Source organism: Bombina bombina, chromosome 3, assembly GCF_027579735.1.
Source record: "Bombina bombina isolate aBomBom1 chromosome 3, aBomBom1.pri, whole genome shotgun sequence".
In the NCBI taxonomy this organism is placed as follows: domain Eukaryota; kingdom Metazoa; phylum Chordata; class Amphibia; order Anura; family Bombinatoridae; genus Bombina; species Bombina bombina.
Window position 1 is genome coordinate 1,162,738,623 of NC_069501.1, and position 19,194 is coordinate 1,162,757,816.

At 38.2% G+C, this 19,194-nt stretch overlaps 1 protein-coding gene across 1 annotated transcript in view; it reads right to left on the reverse strand.

The window, feature by feature from the left end:
* Positions 1–19,194, reverse strand: part of DYNC2H1 (dynein cytoplasmic 2 heavy chain 1) — a 1,178,830-nt gene that overhangs the window by 399,012 nt on the left and 760,624 nt on the right. Inside the window, exons 69-70 of the mRNA XM_053705582.1 lie at positions 14,240–14,305; positions 1,415–1,465 (exon numbers count right to left, since the gene is read on the reverse strand). Coding sequence (XP_053561557.1) covers positions 1,415–1,465; positions 14,240–14,305 — 117 coding nt within the window. The remainder of the gene's footprint in view (positions 1–1,414; positions 1,466–14,239; positions 14,306–19,194) is intronic.

Genomic DNA, 19,194 nt, shown 5'->3' on the forward strand with positions numbered 1-19,194 from the left:
CAAGCAGGCGGAAAGTCCAAAAGACTGTTGATTTACATCCCTCTGACAAATACTGTACTCTGAGAGTGTCAGGGTGCCAGGAATCAGACTGAGACGAGAAGTGCAAATATAATCGCACCTTTATTAATAGCAAAAAATAATAAAAAGTCCACAAAACAAATAACAAGCCAGGAATCAAAACCAGAGCTGGTAGTCAGACGAGCCGAGTCAGGAGCCAAAGCGAATAGTCAGATAAGCCAAGTCAGGAGCCAAAGCGAGTAGTCAGACAAGCCGAAATCAGGAACAAGGAGAACAGCAGAGTGAGGAACAAGCCAGAGATCAGGAACCAGGAGGGACATCAGACAGCCAGGTAATACACAGGAGCTCTCACAAAAAGGTCTGAGACAACGCAAGGGCAAAGTATACTGAACAGAGGTCCTTTAAATAATAAGTGATGACATCACAATTTTGAGACTGCATCCTGTCTCACACTGATGATGTACACCAGTCTGGCCATAAAAGGAAGTGCAGGAAATGAGCAGCATAACACAGTATGCACCAGAGTCAGCAAGAGAGGTGAGTAAAATGGCTGCCAGCAGCACATGGCAAACAAAGCAGGGAAAAAAAAAACCTGACAGAGAAGAATTGGGCTTCAGAATGCTTAGAAGCGCCTATCACAGAAGAAATCTGAGGTTTGGGAAAGTTTGCCCCCTCCTGGTAAGAATATATATCCCATTTGTCACTAGCTCATGGACTCTTGCCACTTACATGAAAGAAATATTTATTTTCTATGAAGATAATTTACAGTGCAATATTTAATTGCTGAAATACTTAAAGGGACAGTGAACAATAAAATTATTACTGCTTAAAAAGATAGATAACGCCTTTACTACCTATTCCTCAGCTTTGCACAACCAACATTGTTATATTAATATACTTTATTTGCTTTTCACAACAGGAGACTGCTGGGTCATGTGGGACATATTGATAACATTGTGCTCACACCCGTTGAGTTAGTCAGCACAACACAGCACTAATTGGCTTAAATGAATGCAAGTCAATAGATAATAAATAAAAAGTCATCTGATCAGGGGGCTGTCAGAAGATGCTTAGCTACAAGGTAATCACAGAGGTAAAAAAAAGTGTATTAATATAACTGTGTTGGTTATGCAAAACTGGTGAATGGGTAATAAAGAGATTATCTATCTTTGAAAACAATACAAATTATGGTGTAGACTGTCCCTTTAACATGAATATAATGACATAGTGAGTTTGATGTTCCTTTAAAATCAGGCTATTCTTTTTTTTTTTTTTTTTTTTTTTTTTAAGTACTTCCCCCCCCTGTCCTTAGGCTACTGGGACACAGACTATTGATTCCATTGCAAGTTCTGGGTACTGAAACACTAAAGATCTAAAAATATGAGTGTTTACTTACAGATTTCTTGAATACGTCTCCAATTATCACCCCTGTAAAAACATCCCACTCCTATAATAAAAAAAACAGAAATCATTAATAATTCAATACACTGTAAACAGTTAACACTGCATTAAAAAAGATCAAGACCAGATTTTTACATCAATTTCGCCTTCAAACATGTTTCATCTATGACCACAATTATATTCTACCTTAATTGAGATTAGTTGGCTAATCTGTTTAGAATTTATGAGCTAATAAGAATATTTAGGAGCCAGACAGAAGTCAAGCACCATTTAAGTTGCTGCACCAGATAGCACATAGTATACAATATGTATACTTATTTGATAAACTCCTTTCTTTCATGATGGTGAAAGTTCATAGGACTTTAAATCTTAACAGCTTTACATTTTTTACTGCTGCTCTTTCATACATATGAGCCATTTAGTGTAATCTCGCTTTAATTAGAAACCTGGGTATGCATAAGATGAAATCAAAATGAAATTATTCTTAACAGCACATATACTAAAATAAAATAGTAGAATGGTTTATTTTATGCTACAATGGTTTTGTGCATTTATTGTTAGCAAAACATTAAGCCTTGAAAGGACCTTCTTTTGTATAATCCTGCTAAAGATAAATGCGTATTGATGTATGGAAAAGTTAAGTCTGTGAACAAGACTTATCTGAAATGCATAAGGCTTTTCTATTATCTCTAAGAAATTAATGTATATGTGTATGCATGTGTATATATATATATATATATATATATATATATACATACACACAGTGTATATATATATATATATATATATATATATACACACACACATACATACAGTGTGTGTGTATATATATATATATATATATATATATATATATATATATATATATATATATATATATATATATATATATATATATATATATACAGTTCCTTGAGGGGAAAGCAAAATCTCACCACTTGTAAAGTGCCACGGTGCTCTGCTGTAAATAATCCACAACGTCCACAGAATGCAGGCACTCACTGGTCTTAGTAAAATATAACAATTTATTTAGAAATCATTAAAAAGACATAACGTTTCGGCACCAATATGTGCCTTTGTCAAATGTCAGCATGTAACCAAACGAATATGCAGCACACTTAAAATCAATATGACACACATTTAAAAACATACCCCTTTTAAAGATGTGAGCAAACTAATTACCGCCATGCCTCCACTCGCGTCTTCCCATCCATGGCAATGACGTCACGTACGCACGCTGCGTGCCTAGCGTGATGACGCATGGCACGGCGTTGCCATAGCGACGTCGGATAGCCACACGCGTCAGAGTAGGGAGTGACTTAATCACGCATACAGATTACTATCAGGGACGTCTGTGTGTACTTGTTGCTAAAAGCAACCAAAACAATCCACAATATGTATAGCGTGTTTAATATTTTGACATAGCGGTTTATAGACAAAACATTAATAATGTTAAAAACGTATTATTAAATGGCATATTAGAACATAGTTTGTTAGATGATAGATCCAAATGTGTAATTTCTATATGCGGAAAAACTGTCAAGCTCAGAAAGAGAAGGAGGCCAATCTAAGGGCCATCCTTAAAGAATGGGCACGAAATGCCAGACTAGACAGTAAAGGCAAGAGCATAAGAGAAACATAACACCTTGTCAATGCAATACATACATATTACAGATGAAGATAAGCGAAAACTATCACTATTAACTGTATCATTATTAAATTTGTAACCCCTGGTGCAGGTCATTAGTAGATGTATTAAGCAACATAATTATCTAAATACATTGTAGCATCATGCCACCCTGGGGTACAGATAGAAACTTTTCAGTGAATAGTGAGCTACCATTTAGATAAGTCCAGGGCAATAACTCTTCAGTGTGGTATTAATAGAATGGACTAAAGTCCAGTGAGGTGTTGAGGCCTTTAGGGACCAATGTGTCCAACCTGTGGATCCATCTGCTTTCAAGTTGGAGCAGTCTATTAGCCCTATCACCCCCTCTTGGCATGGGGGGGACGTGGTCAATTAACATGGACCTAATGCTTGACACGGAGTGTTTCAATGCCACACAGTGGCGTGCCACTGGCTGATCTGATTTGCCAGACTTCAATGCAGCACGAATTGCACACCGATGGTTTGCCATCCTATCACAGAAGGGGGTAATCGTCTTACCCACATATACACTGGAACAAGGGCAAATCAGTATGTATATTACATAGTTACTCATGCAACTCAGACGATGGTTTATCTTGTACCTCTTGTTTGAATGTGGGTGCTGGAACGAATTACCCCGAGTCATGCTATTACATGTAGTGCAATTGCCACAGGGAAAACACCCCATTTTAGAGGTTTTAAGCCATAATTCCTTATGATAGTGTTTAATAGGATCCGATTTTACTAAATGGTCCCTGAGGTTTTTGGCTCTGCGATAGACCAATCTCGGAGGTGGCATGTTCCGAAAAGGTAGCTTTGGATCAGTCTCCACGACCGGCCAGTGTTTACGCACTGCTCCTGTCAACTTTTCATTACCAGGTTTATAGGTGGTAACCAGGTTGAGCTGTTCGTGTTTAGATTTGCTCTGTTCTTTGGGGCCATCCATACATAGCCTCTCTTGTGTTTTAATAATTTCAGCCCTGGCATACCCTCTGTTACTCAATTTCTTGCCCATCTCCTCCAACTGAGTGGTACGTAGTGATAGCTCACTATTGTTTCTCAGGACTCTGGTGAGCTGGGAAGTGATGACACCTTGTTTTTGGTGTGCAGGGTGGAAGCTTCTAGCATCTAATAAAGAGTTGCGGTCCGTGGGTTTAGTGTACAAGGATGTACCAAACCGCAATTTGCCTGATTCATCCACCTTGAACACATTCAAATCAAGAAAATGTACACAACTTAAATCATATTCAAGCTTAAAACGTATAGGAGACTCCATGAGGTTCAAACGTGTCACCCACTCACGCAAAGATGATTCACTACCCCTCCAGATGAGGAACACGTCATCAATATAGCGTGTATAATATTTCACCTTGGGGTTCTCAAAGGGCTTCATGAGTGCATGCTCATACCATGCCATAAAGATATTAGCGTAAGTGGGTGCCACGTTTGAACCCATGGCAGTCCCTGAGATTTGTAAATAATAACTTTCCTCAAACTTAAAGTAATTTTTATCCAGACAAAATGATAACAGTGCGCAAAGGAATTCAATGGATGGTCCAAGGTAATTAACATTACCTGTCACCATGGACCTGACAGCCTCCACCCCATCCGCATGGGGAATCACTGTGTAGAGGCTGTCAACATCCATGGTGACCAGGATATCATCCTGTTGAAGATCAGAGTAATCTTTCAGGATTTTCAAAAGACTCAGTGAGTCCTGCAAATAAGCATATGTATTCTTAACCACACTCTGAAGATGTGAGTCTATGTAGATGGCTATATTGGTAAGTACAGATCCCCGGGCAGATACAATAGGCCTGCCCGGTGGGTTCACCAAGGTCTTGTGGACCTTTGGAAGAAGGTATAGTGCAGGCACAACCGGATAGTCAGTGGTAAGAAATGCATATTCCTTTTCACTCAAATGGCCAGCCATAAGGCCATTTTGGAGGAAGGAATCGATGATAGACTTGTAGGTAGATGTAGGGTTACTTTTTCATTTGACATAAGTATTCACATCGGCCAGTTGTCTAAGAGCCTCCTGTCGGTAATCAGTGTAATCAAGGATAACTATAGACCCCCCTTATCCGCAGGGCGGATGATGATTGAGGTGTCATTACCTAATTCAGTAAGAGCCTTTTGCTCAGCAAGCGTTAGATTAGAATATAAACGTGTGGGAGTGTTTTCTGTCAAATTACTAGTCAGTACCCTCGTATAGCTCCTAATTGATGTGTGTGTGTTAGGAGGCTCAAACGTAGATTTTTTTCTTAAAACCTTCACTCTGTGGGGTCTGTTCTCTGAAATGATCCTTTAGCTTAAGTTGGCGCTGAAATCTGTGAATATCAACTAGTTGTTCAAATTTATCTGATTTCGGGGTAGGAATAAACGACAATCCATGATTAAGCAGAGACCGTTCAGCATTACTGAGTGGTCTACTACAAAGATTGAATATGACATCTATTTCTTGCGAATCTGTTTTAGATTTTGATTTGTGCCCCCCCCTGCCTGGTTTTACATTTTTTTGCCGTCTTTTGTCTTGGGGCATTGGTGGGGGTTTCGCAGTAGAGCGAGTACTCACCCCTAAAAAATGTTCAGATTGATTGATTTGTGCAGGGGTGTGATCATTACTAGTACTGACCTCAGTACCAGAAGAATCACCCCCACTGCTGTCTACAATACTTAGTGTATTTCTAGATCTAAGATTTCTACGCCGTCTATATGTACCATCCTCTTTACCATATAGCCATCTATATACCCTCCTTTCTCTATAATCATTCTCAACATTATTGAGTTTCTTATTTTTGAAATTAATCAAATCAGTACGATACTTATTTACAAGACCATCGAGTTTGGTGACCCACTCTTGGCTAGTGTCATTGGTCAGAATGTGGATGCTCTGCTCTTTTATGGTGTCCAATTCCGCCTTGATTTTTGCCCCTAATCTGGTGACTTCCTCGATCACTAAAAGGATCAAGTCATAAGAGCATTTATTTAATATTGAACACCACCTTTTACAGAACTCCATTGAAACACTCCGTGTCAAGCATTAGGTCCATGTTAATTGACCACGTCCCCCCCATGCCAAGAGGGGGTGATAGGGCTAATAGACTGCTCCAACTTGAAAGCAGATGGATCCACAGGTTGGACACATTGGTCCCTAAAGGCCTCAACACCTCACTGGACTTTAGTCCATTCTATTAATACCACACTGAAGAGTTATTGCCCTGGACTTATCTAAATGGTAGCTCACTATTCACTGAAAAGTTTCTATCTGTACCCCAGGGTGGCATGATGCTACAATGTATTTAGATAATTATGTTGCTTAATACATCTACTAATGACCTGCACCAGGGGTTACAAATTTAATAATGATACAGTTAATAGTGATAGTTTTCGCATATCTTCATCTGTAATATGTATGTATTGCATTGACAAGGTGTTATGTTTCTCTTATGCTCTTGCCTTTACTGTCTAGTCTGGCATTTCGTGCCCATTCTTTAAGGATGGCCCTTAGATTGGCCTCCTTCTCTTTCTGAGCTTGACAGTTTTTCCGCATATAGAAATTACACATTTGGATCTATCATCTAACAAACTATGTTCTAATATGCCATTTAATAATACGTTTTTAACATTATTAATGTTTTGTCTATAAACCGCTATGTCAAAATATTAAACACGCTATACATATTGTGGATTGTTTTGGTTGCTATTAGCAACAAGTACACACAGACGTCCCTGATAGTAATCTGTATGCGTGATTAAGTCACTCCCTACTCTGACGCGTGTGGCTATCCGACGTCGCTATGGCAACGCCGTGCCATGCGTCATCACGCTAGGCACGCAGCGTGCGTACGTGACGTCATTGCCATGGATGGGAAGACGCGAGTGGAGGCATGGCGGTAATTAGTTTGCTCACATCTTTAAAAGGGGTATGTTTTTAAATGTGTGTCATATTGATTTTAAGTGTGCTGCATATTCATTTGGTTACATGCTGACATTTGACAAAGGCACATATTGGTGCCGAAACGTTATGTCTTTTTAATGATTTCTAAATAAATTGTTATATTTTACTAAGACCAGTGAGTGCCTGCATTCTGTGGACGTTGTATATATATATATATATATATATATATATATATATATATATATATATATATATATATATATATGTCAAATTCTTCTTCTGTAATACTCTAACATCTAGGTTAAAGCTTTTACTGGTAAATCTAGTAAAATCTGTTTAGCATTTTAGAGCAGTTAAAGGGACAGTAAACATCTCATAATTAAAATATATGTATGTTGCCTTGCCAAAAAATAGCATATAAGCAAATCCTAAACATTTTGTTTGCTGTAATTGTCTTACAATAGCCAAACTCCACCCACCACTTGCCACTTTTGGAGGAGCCAATATGGGTTTTAATCTGCAGCTGACAAGGCTATTCACTGTCATTGTTATTGTAAAGAACATTGGTTTGCAGATCTTATAGGTTAAAGCCATTTTGGGAAAGGGATGTAGCAGGGTCAGCCTTCAGAAGTCTGCAGTGTAAAGACTGGAGTATGTGTAAGGTGGGAGGTGTTTTATAGAGCTCTTGGTGTCTGGGAATCTTTGGCTTCCTCCCAGTGGTAAAGAAGCGTAATTTCCAAGAGTAACGGATCATGGAATCTCAACACCTGTATGAAAGTAAAGATACTTTAGTCTGATAGTTTAAACATAATAAATGTGCAAAATAGTAGTGAAGGGATACAACTGACACATGTTGCAAAGACTTTGATAAAGTTGTATAATCGTCTATACTATAAATGGTAAACAGCATCATTACAACTGTCTATGTGTTTCAAACATAAGCTATTGTATCGCATTTAGCATCAGTTCACTTTCTAAAAACACCAATATTTAGGATTCTATGTGTGTTAATAAAAATGTACTAAATGAAAAACATAATTTATGTAAGAACTTAACTGATAAATTAATTTCTTTCATATTGGCAAGAGTACATGAGCTAGTGACGTATGGGATATACAATCCTACCAGGAGGTGCAAACTTTCCCAAACCTCAAAATGCCTATAAATACACCCCTCACCACACCCACAATTCAATTTAACGAATAGCCAAGAAGTGGGGTGATAAAGAAAGGAATAAAAAGCATCAACAAAGAAATTTGGAAATAATTGTGCTTTATACAAAAAAATCATAACCACCATAAAAAAGGGGGTGGGCCTCATGGACTCTTGCCAATATGAAAGAAATTAATTTATCAGGTAAGTTCTTACATAAATTATGTTTTCTTTCATATAATTAGCAAGAGTCCATGAGCTAGTGACGTATGGGATAGCAATACCCAAGATGTGGAACTTCCAAGCAAGAGTCACTAGAGAGGGAGGGACAAAATAAAAACAGCCATTTCACTAAAAAAAATTAATCCACAACCCAAATATAAGTTTATTCTCAAAAATAAACGGAAAAACTTAAATCATAAGCAGAAGAATCAAACTGAAACAGCTGCCTGAAGAACTTTCCTACCAAAAACTGCTTCCGAAGAAGCAAATACATCAAAATGGTAGAATTTAGTAAATGTATGCAAATAAGACCAAGTTGCTGCTTTGCAAATCTGATCAACTTTAGCTTCAGACTTAAAAGCCCAAGAAGTGGAAACTGATCTAGTAGAATGAATCAAAAGCTTTAACAACAATGCCAAAGAAACGGCAGAAGCCATCTGACCTTTACTGGAACCAGAAAAGATAACAAATAGACTAGAAGTCTTCCTGAAATCTTTAGTGGCTTCAACATAATATTTCAGAGCTCTCACCACATCCAAAGAATGTAAAGATCGCTCCAAAGAATTCTTAGGATTAGGACACAAAGAAGGGACAACAATTTCTCTATTAATGTTTGTTAGAATTCACAACCTTAGGTAAGAATTGAAATATAAATATAAGGAAGTTTAGCAAGTTTTCTGTGGAATAAAACATAAATAGCAGACATTTGTCCTTTCAAGGAACTTGCAGACAAACCTTTATCCAAACCATCCTGAAGAAGCTGTAACATTCTAGGAATCCTAAAAGAATGCCAAGAGAATTTATGAGAACACCATGAAATGTAAGTCTTCCAAACTCGATAATAAATCTTTCTAGAAACAGATTTACGAGCCTGCAACATAGTATTAATCACTGAGTCAGAGAAACCTCTATGACTAAGCACCAAGCGTTCAATTTCCATACCTTCAAATTTAATAATTTGAGATCCTGATGGAAAAACGGACCTTGAGATAGAAGGTCTGGCCTTAATGGAAGTGGCCAAGGTTGGCAAGTGGACATCTGAACAAGATCCACATACAAAAACCTGTGAGACCATGCTGGAGCCACCAGCAGCACAAATGATTGCTCCATGATGATTTTGGAGATCACTCTTGAAAGAAGAACTAGAGGCGGGAAAATATAAGCAGGTTGATAACACCAAGGAAGCGTCAATGCATCCACTGCTTCCGCGTGAGGATCCCTGAACCTGGACAGGTACCTGGGAAGTTTCTTGTTTAGATGAGATGCCATCAGATCTATTTCTGGAATACCCCACATCTGAACAATTTGAGAAAACACATCTGGGTGGAGAGACCACTCTCCCGGATTTAAAGTCTGACGTAGTCATTGAAGGGAATGACTGAGACTGAAGGTTCCGACAGGCTGCAACCAATTTCCAACGTATCTTGTCTGTTAGAGACAAAGTCATGGGCACTGAATCTATCTGGAAACCTAAAAAGGTTACCTTTGGAATCATATAACTTTTTGGTAAATTGATCCTCCAACCATGTCTTCGAAGAAACAACACTAGTTGATTCATGTGAGATTCTGCAGAATGTAAAGACTGAGCGAATACCAAGATATTGTCCAAATAAGGAAACGCAGCAATACCCCGCTCTCTGATTACAGAGAGTAGGGCACCGAGAACCTTTGAAATTATTCTTGGAGCTGTCGCTAGGCTAAAAGGAAGAGCAACAAATTGGTAATGCTTGTCTAGAAAAGAGAATCTCAGGAACTGATAGTGATCCCGATGAATCGGAATATGAAGATATGCATCCTGTAAGTCGATTGTGGACATATAATGCCCTTGCTGAACAAAAGGCAGAATAATCACCATTTTGAAAGTTGGTACTCTTACATATCGATTTAAAATCTTTATATCCAGAACTGGTCTGAATGAATTTTCTTTCTTTGGGACAATGAATAGATATGAATAAAACCCCAGGCCCTGTTCCTGAAATGGAACTGGCATGATGACCCCTGATAACTCCAGGTCTGAAACACACTTCAGGAAAGCCTGAGCCTTAACTGGGTTTACCGGAATGCGTGAGAGAAAAAATCTTCTCACAGGCGGTCTTACTCTGGATCGTATTCTGTACCCCTGAGAGACAATACTCGGAATCCAATGATTTTGGACCAACTTGAAAAAGTATGAAGCGAAGACCAAGTTGCCGCCTTGCAAATCTGTTCAACAGAAGCCTCATTTTTAAAGGCCCATGTGGAAGCCACAGCTCTAGTAGAATGAATTCCATTCTGTACCCCTGAGAGACAATACTCTGAATCCAATGATTTTGGAACGAATTGATACAAACATCTTTGAAAATTTTAAATCTGTCCCCTACCAGCTGAGCTGGAATGAGGGCTGCACCTTCATGCGGACTTGGGGGCCGGCTTTGATTTCTTAAATGGCTTGAATTTATTCCAATTTGAAGAAGGCTTCCAATTTGAAACAGTTTCCTTTGGGGAAGGATTAGGTTTTTGTTCCTTATTTTGTCGAAAGGAACGAAAATGGTTAGAAGCTTTAGATTTGCCCTTAAGTATTTTATCCTGAGGCAAAAAAACTCCCTTCCCACCAGTGACAGTTGAAATTATTGAATCCAACTGAGAACCAAATAATGTATTACCTTGGAAAGAAAGAGATAGCAATCTGGACTTAGAAGTCATATCAGCATTCCAAGATTTGAGCCACAATGCTCTTCTAGCTAAAATAGCTAAAGACATATATTTAACATCAATTTTGATGATATCAAAAATGGCATCACAAATGAAATTATTAGCATGTTGAATCAACTTAACAATGCTAGACAAATCATGATCCGATACTTGTTGCGCTAAAGTTTCCAACCAAAAAGTTGAAGCAGCTGCAACATCAGCCAAAGAAATTGTAGGCCTAAGAAGATGACCTGAATATAAATAAGCCTTTCTTAGATAAGATTCAAGTTTCCTATCTAAAGGATATTTAAAAGAGGTACTATCTTCCATAGGAATAGTAGTACGTTTAGCAAGAGTAGAGATAGCCCCATCAACTTTGGGGATCTTTTCCCAAAACTCCAATCTAACTGCTGGCAAAGGATATAATTTTTTAAACCTTGAAGAAGAAATAAAAGAAGTACCAGGCCTATTCCATTTTTTAGAAATCATATCAGAAATAGCATTAGGAACTGGAAAAACCTCTGGAATAACCAAAGGAGGTTTATAAACAGAATTTAAACGTTTACTAGTTTTAATATCAAGAGGACTAGTTTCCTCCATATCTAATGTAATCAACACTTCTTTAAGCCAAGAACAAATATACTCCATTTTAAATAAATAAGAGGATTTTTCAGTGTCAATATCTGAGGCAGGATCTTCTGAATCAGATAGATCCTCATCAGAGAAGGATAAATCAGTATGTTGCCAATCATTTGAAATATCATCAACTCTATGAGAAGTTTTAAAAGACCTTTACGTTTATTAGAAAGCGGAATGGCAGACAAGGATTTCTGAATAGAATCAGAAATAAATTCTTTTAAATTTACAGGTATATCTTGTGCATTAGATGTTGAGGGAACAGCAACAGGTAATGAACTACTACTGATGGATACATTTTTTGCATGTAAAAGTTTATCATGACAACTATTACAAACCACAGCTGGAGGTATAATCTCCACAAGTTTACAACAAATGCACTTAGCTTTGGTAGAACTGTCATCAGGCAGCAGGGTTATAACAGTGATTTCTGAGTCAGGATCAGATTGAGACATCTTGCAAATGTAAGAGAAAAAAACAACATATAAAGCAAAATTATCCATTTCCTTCCTGACATAGAAAAAAGGCAAGAGGCAAAAAGGCATGGGGTCTTAAATAATTAAAAATAACGTTCGGAGATGACGCAACCTAGTGAAGGACTCGGCGTCAACTAAGACGCCGGAAATGACGAATTTGCGTCAATGAACTTAACTTCACGCCAAAAAAATCTTGCACTAAGAATGACACAATAAATTTTGGCATTTTGCGCCCTTTGCGAGCCTAATTCTGCCCGCAAAATTAAAAGACAGACAATTTGAAAAAGAGACTATACCCCAGGTAAGAAATACATTTTCATAAAAAAGCATTTCCCAGATATGAAACTGACAGTCTGCAAAAGGAAATATACTGAAAACCTGAATCATGGCAAATATAAGTACAATACATATATTTAAAACTTTATATTGATACATAAAGTGCCAAGCCATAGCTGAGAGTGTCTTAAGTAATGAAAACATACTTACCGAAAGACACCCATCCACATATAGCAGATAGCCAAACCAGTACTGAAACAGTATGAGTAGAGGTAATGGAATATGAGAGTATATCGTCGATCTGAAAAGGGAGGTAGGAGATGAATCTCTACCACCGACAACAGAGAACCTTTGAAAAGATTTCCCATGAGGAAAACCATAGAATCAATAGGCGACACTCTCTTCACATCCCTCTGACATTCACTGTACTCTGAAAGGAATCCTGCTTCAAAATACTGAGAAGCGCATATCACAGAAGAAAATCAAGCACAAACTTACTTCACCACCTTCATAGGGAGGCAAAGTTTGTAAAACTGAATTGTGGGTGTATTTATAGGCATTTTTAAGTTTGGGAAACTTTGCCCCTCCTGGTAGGATTGTATATCCCATACGTCACTAGCTCATGGACTCTTGCCAAATACAAGAAAGAAAAGTGTTAAACATATTGCTTTGTTATTTGCCCCATCATGTCATTTACAAAGAAAATAAGTAAGAATAAAATATTTGGGGCACATGTATAGCAGAATTACTCTCACAGTGTCCCATGTGTATATTCCTGAAAGGGTTATCTGTGGGAAGTATACTGTATATGAGCCAACCCATGTTCTCATTAGAGGTAGTCTATATAGACTGCAACAGAGTTACAATTCTTATATTGAAATGTATTAGGACTACCCTATGGTATTTGCATGTTTGGTGAGTATACATGTTTTGGCTAATATATGGTACAAAAAAAACTTTTTCATATAAGTTTGTGGATTGTGTTTAGAAACTGTTTCCTTCTGTTAGAAATAAAATATCTAACCACAAATATATTAGATACAGTTTCAAATTACAAAAACTTATGATTTCACAGAAAAGTTAAAGGGACACTGAACCCAAATTTTTTCTTTAGTGATTCAGATAGAGCATGCACTTTTAATCAACTTTCTAATTTACTCCTATAATTAATTTTTCTTCGTTAACTTGCTATCTTTATTTGAAAAAGAAGGCATCTAGGCTTTTTTTGGTTCAGTACTATGGACAGCACTTTTTTATTGGTGGATGAATTTATCCACCAATCAGCAAGAATAACCCAGATTATTCACCAAATATGGGCCGGCATCTAAACTTACATTCTTGCATTTCAAATAAAGATACCAAGAGAATGAAGAACATTTGATAATAGGAGTAAATTAAAAAGTTGCTTAAAATTGCATGCTCTGTCTGAATCACAAAAGAAAAATTGTGGGTTTAGTGTCCCTTTAACACCACAAGGTACACATATGCAACCCCTGTCTAACATATATTTAAAAATAAAAACAACTTACCAACATATAATGCTTCCACCATAAATCATCCAATACATAATTTCATAATTTGTCCTCTATTTCTACAGCTTACATGCAAATTCGAGAGATACAGCTCTGCAAGAGCCCCCCAACCTGCAAAATGAAGCATTGCCTCTGCCATTGGCAATTTTCTCATTCCACGTGACATCGTCAAACAGAGCAGAGACATGGAAAGAAAGAGCAATGAAAATGGAAAGATGAGCAACTCCTGCCCCCCCATATAGGAAGACAACATTTCATCAAACTAAAACATTACAAAGAAGAACCTGTACCTGAATTGGATACTTACATTCTCTTGAAAAAGGTCAGGATGCATTCCACGAACAAAATGTAGGGCGAACATTAGCTGATCAGCCTAAAAACATACAGATATGCAAAATGTATTCAACTACTGTATATCATTTTAATATGTTCAAGCAAAAGAAAAATCTTAACTCTGTGATTTGCTTAAAGAAAACATAATTTATGCTTACCTGATAAATTTATTTCTCTTGTGATGTATCGAGTCCACGGATTCATCCTTACTTGTGGGATATTCTCCTCCCCTACAGGAAGTGGCAGAGAGAGCACCCACAGCAGAGCTGTCTATATAGCTCCCCCCTTAGCTCCACCCCCCAGTCATTCGACCGAAGGCTAGGAATAAAAAGGAGAAACTATAGGGTGCAGTGGTGACTGAAAGTTAAAAATAAAAATATATATGCCTGTCTTAATAAGCAGGGCGGGCCGTGGACTCGATACATCACAAGAGAAATAAATTTATCAGGTAAGCATAAATTATGTTTTCTCTTGTAAGATGTATCGAGTCCACGGATTCATTCTTACATGTGGGATACCAATACCAAAGCTTTAGGACACGGATGAAGGGAGGGACAAGACAGGGACCTTAAACGGAAGGCACCACTGCTTGTAGAACCTTTCTCCCAGAAAAAGCCTCCGAAGAAGCAAAAGTATCAAATTTGTAAAATATGGAAAAAGTATGAAGCGAAGACCCAGTCGCCGCATTACAAATCTGTTCAACAGAAGCCTCATTTTAAAAAGCCCATGTGGAAGCCACAGCACTAGAAGAATGAGCAGTAATTCTTTCAGGAGGCTGCTGTCCAGCAGTCTCATAGGCCAAATGGATGATGCTTTTGAGCCAAAAGGAAAGAGAGGTAGCCGTAGCCTTTTGACCTCTCTGCTAACTAGAATAAACAACAAACAATGAGGATGTTTGACGGAAATCTTTAGTTGCTTGTAAGTAGAACTTTAAAGCACGAACCACATCAAGATTGTGCAATAGACGTTCCTTCTTTGAAGAAGGATTAGGACACAGTGAAGGAACAACAATCTCTTTATTGATATTCATATTAGAAACAACCTTAGGAAGAAACCCAGGTTTGGTACGCAAAAACCACCTTATCTGCATGGAAAATAAGATAAGGGGAATCACACTGTAAAGCAGATAGCTCAGAAACTGCTACTAAAAACAAAACTTTCCAAGATAGAAGCTTAATATCTATGGAATGCATAGGTTCAAACGGAACCCCTTGAAGAACTTTAAGGACTAAGTTTAGGCTCCAAGGCGGAGCAACAGGCTTAAATACAGGCTTAATTCTGACCAAAGCCTGACTAAATGCTTGAACGACTGGGACATCTGCCAGAAGTTTGAATAGTAGAATAGACAAAAACATAATTTATGTAAGAACTTACCTGATAAATTCATTTCTTTCATATTAGCAAGAGTCCATGAGCTAGTTACGTATGGGATATACATTCCTACCAGGAGGGGCAAAGTTTCCCAAACCTCAAAATGCCTATAAATACACCCCTCACCACACCCACAAATCAGTTTAACGAATAGCCAAGAAGTGGGGTGATAAGAAAAAAGTGCGAAAGCATAAAAAATAAGGAATTGGAATAATTGTGCTTTATACAAAAAAATCATAACCACCACAAAAAAGGGTGGGCCTCATGGACTCTTGCTAATATGAAAGAAATGAATTTATCAGGTAAGTTCTTACATAAATTATGTTTTCTTTCATGTAATTAGCAATAGTCCATGAGCTAGTGACGTATGGGATAATGACTACCCAAGATGTGGATCTTTCCACGCAAGAGTCACTAGAGAGGGAGGGATAAAATAAAGACAGCCAATTCCTCTGAAAAATAATCCACACCCAAAATAAAGATTAAATGAAAAAAACTGAAATTATAAGCAGAAGATTCAAACTGAAACAGCTGCCTGAAGTACTTTTCTACCAAAAACAGCTTCAGAAGAAGAAAACACATCAAAATGGTAGAATTTAGTAAAAGTATGCAAAGAAGACCAAGTTGCTGCTTTGCAAATCTGATCAACCGAAGCATCATTCCTAAACGCCCAGGAAGTAGAAACTGACCTAGTAGAATGAGCTGTAATCCTTTGAGGCGGAGTTTTACCCGACTCGACATAAGCATGATGAATTAAAGATTTCAACCAAGATGCCAAAGAAATGGCAGAGGCCTTCTGACCTTTCCTAGAACCAGAAAAGATAACAAATAGACTAGAAGTCTTTCAAAAATTCTTAGTAGCTTCAACATAATATTTCAAAGCTCTAACTACATCCAAAGAATGCAATGATCTCTCCTTAGAATTCTTAGGATTAGGACACAATGAAGGAACCACAATTTCTCTACTAATGTTGTTAGAATTCACAACCTTAGGTAAAAATTTAAAAGAAGTTCGCAACACCGCCTTATCCTGATGAAAAATCAGAAAAGGAGACTCACAAGAAAGAGCAGATAATTCAGAAACTCGTCTGGCAGAAGAGATGGCCAAAAGGAACAAAACTTTCCAAGAAAGTAATTTGATGTCCAATGAATGCATAGGTTCAAACGGAGGAGCTTGAAGAGCCCACAGAACCAAATTCAAACTCCAAGGAGGAGAAATTGACTTAATGACAGGTTTTATACGAACCAAAGCTTGTACAAAACAATGAATATCAGGAAGATTAGCAATCTTTCTGTGAAAAAGAACAGAAAGAGCAGAGATTTGTCCTTTCAGGGAACTTGCAGACAAACCTTTATCCAAACCATCCTGAAGAAACTGTAAAATTCTCGGAATTCTAAAAGAATGCCAGGAAAAATGATGAGAAAGACACCAAGAAATATAAGTCTTCCAGACTCAATAATATATCTCCCTAGATACAGATTTACGAGCCTGTAACATAGTATTAATCACAGAGTCAGAGAAACCTCTTTGACTAAGAATCAAGCGTTCAATCTCCATACCTTTAAATTTAAGGATTTGAGATCCTGATGGAAAAAAGGACCTTGCGACAAAAGGTCTGGTCTTAATGGAAGAGTCCACGGTTGGCAATACCAAAACCTGTGAGGCCATGCTGGAGCTACCAGCAGAACAAACGAGCATTCCTTCAGAATCTTGGAGATTACTCTTGGAAGAAGAACTAGAGGCGGAAAGATATAGGCAGGATGATACTTCCAAGGAAGTGACAATGCATCCACTGCTTCCGCTTGAGGATCCCTGGATCTGGACAGATACCTGGGAAGTTTCTTGTTTAGATGAGAGGCCATCAGATCTATTTCTGGAAGTCCCCACATTTGAACAATCTGAAGAAAAACCTCTGGGTGAAGAGACCATTCGCCCGGATGTAACGTTTGGCGGCTGAGATAATCCGCTTCCCAATTGTCTATACCTGGGATATGAACCGCAGAAACTAGACAGGAGCTGGATTCCGCCCATACCAGAATTCGAGATACTTCCTTCATAGCCAGAGGACTGTGAGTCCCTCCTTGATGATTGATGTATGCCACAGCTGTGACATTGTCTGTCCGAAAACAAATGAACGATTCTCTCTTTAGAAGAGGCCATGACTGAAGAGCTCTGAAAATATTCCAAAATATTGATCGGTAATCTCACCTCCTGAGATTCCCAAACCCCTTGTGCTGTCAGAGACCCCCAAACAGCTCCCCAACCTGTCAGACTTGCATCTGTTGAAATTACAGTCCAGGTCGGAAGAACAAAAGAAGCCCCCTGAACTAAACGATGGTGATCTGTCCACCACCTCAGAGAGTGTCGTACAATCGGTGTTAAAGATATTGAGATATCTTTGTGTAATCCCTGCACCACTGGTTCAGCATACAGAGCTGAAGAGGTCGCATGTGAAAACGAGCAAAGGGAATGATCGTGACTGAAGGTTTCGACAAGCTGATATCAATTTTAGACGTCTCTTGTCCGTTAGTGACAGAGTCATGGACACTGAATCTATCTGGAAACCTAAAAAGGTTACCCTTGTCTGAGGAATCAATGAACTTTTTGGTAAATTGATCCTCCAACCATGATCTTGAAGAAACAATACAAGTCGATTCGTATGAGATTCTGCTAAATGTGAAGACTGAGCAAGTACCAAGATATCGTCCAAATAAGGAAATACCACAATACCCTGTTCTCTGATTACAGACAGAAGGGCACCGAGAAGCTTTGTAAAAATTCTTGGAGCTGTAGCTAGGCCAAACGGCAGAGCCACAAACTGGTAATGCTTGTCTAGGAAAGAGAATCTCAGAAACTGAAAGTGATCTGTATGAATCGGAATATGCAGATATGCATCCTGTAAATCTATTGTGGACATATAATGCTCTTGCTGAACAAAAGGCAGGATAGTCCTTATAGTTACCATCTTGAATGTTGGTATCCTTACATAACGATTCAATATTTTTAGATCCAGAACTGGTCTGAAGGAATTCTCCTTCTTTGGTACAATGAAGAGATTTGAATAAAACCCCAGTCCCTGTTCCAGAACTGGAACTGGCATAATTACTCCAGCCAACTCTAGATCTGAAACACATTTCAGAAATGCTTGAGCCTTCGCTGGGTTTACTGGGACACGGGAAAGAAAAAATCTCTTTGCAGGAGGCCTTATCTTGAAGCCAATTCTGTACCCTTCTGAAACAATGTTCTGAATCCAAAGATTGTGAATGGAATTGATCCAAATTTCTTTGAAAAAACGTAATCTGCCCCCTACCAGCTGAGCTGGAATGAGGGCCGCACCTTCATGTGGACTTGGGAGCTGGCTTTGGTTTTCTAAAAGGCTTGGATTTATTCCAGACTGGAGATGGTTTCCAAACTGATACCGCTCCTGAGGATGAAGGATCAGGCTTTTGTTCCTTGTTGTGACGAAAGGAACGAAAACAATTATTAGACCTAAATTTACCTTTAGATTTTTTTATCCTGTGGTAAAAAAGTTCCTTTCCCTCCAGTAACAGTTGAGA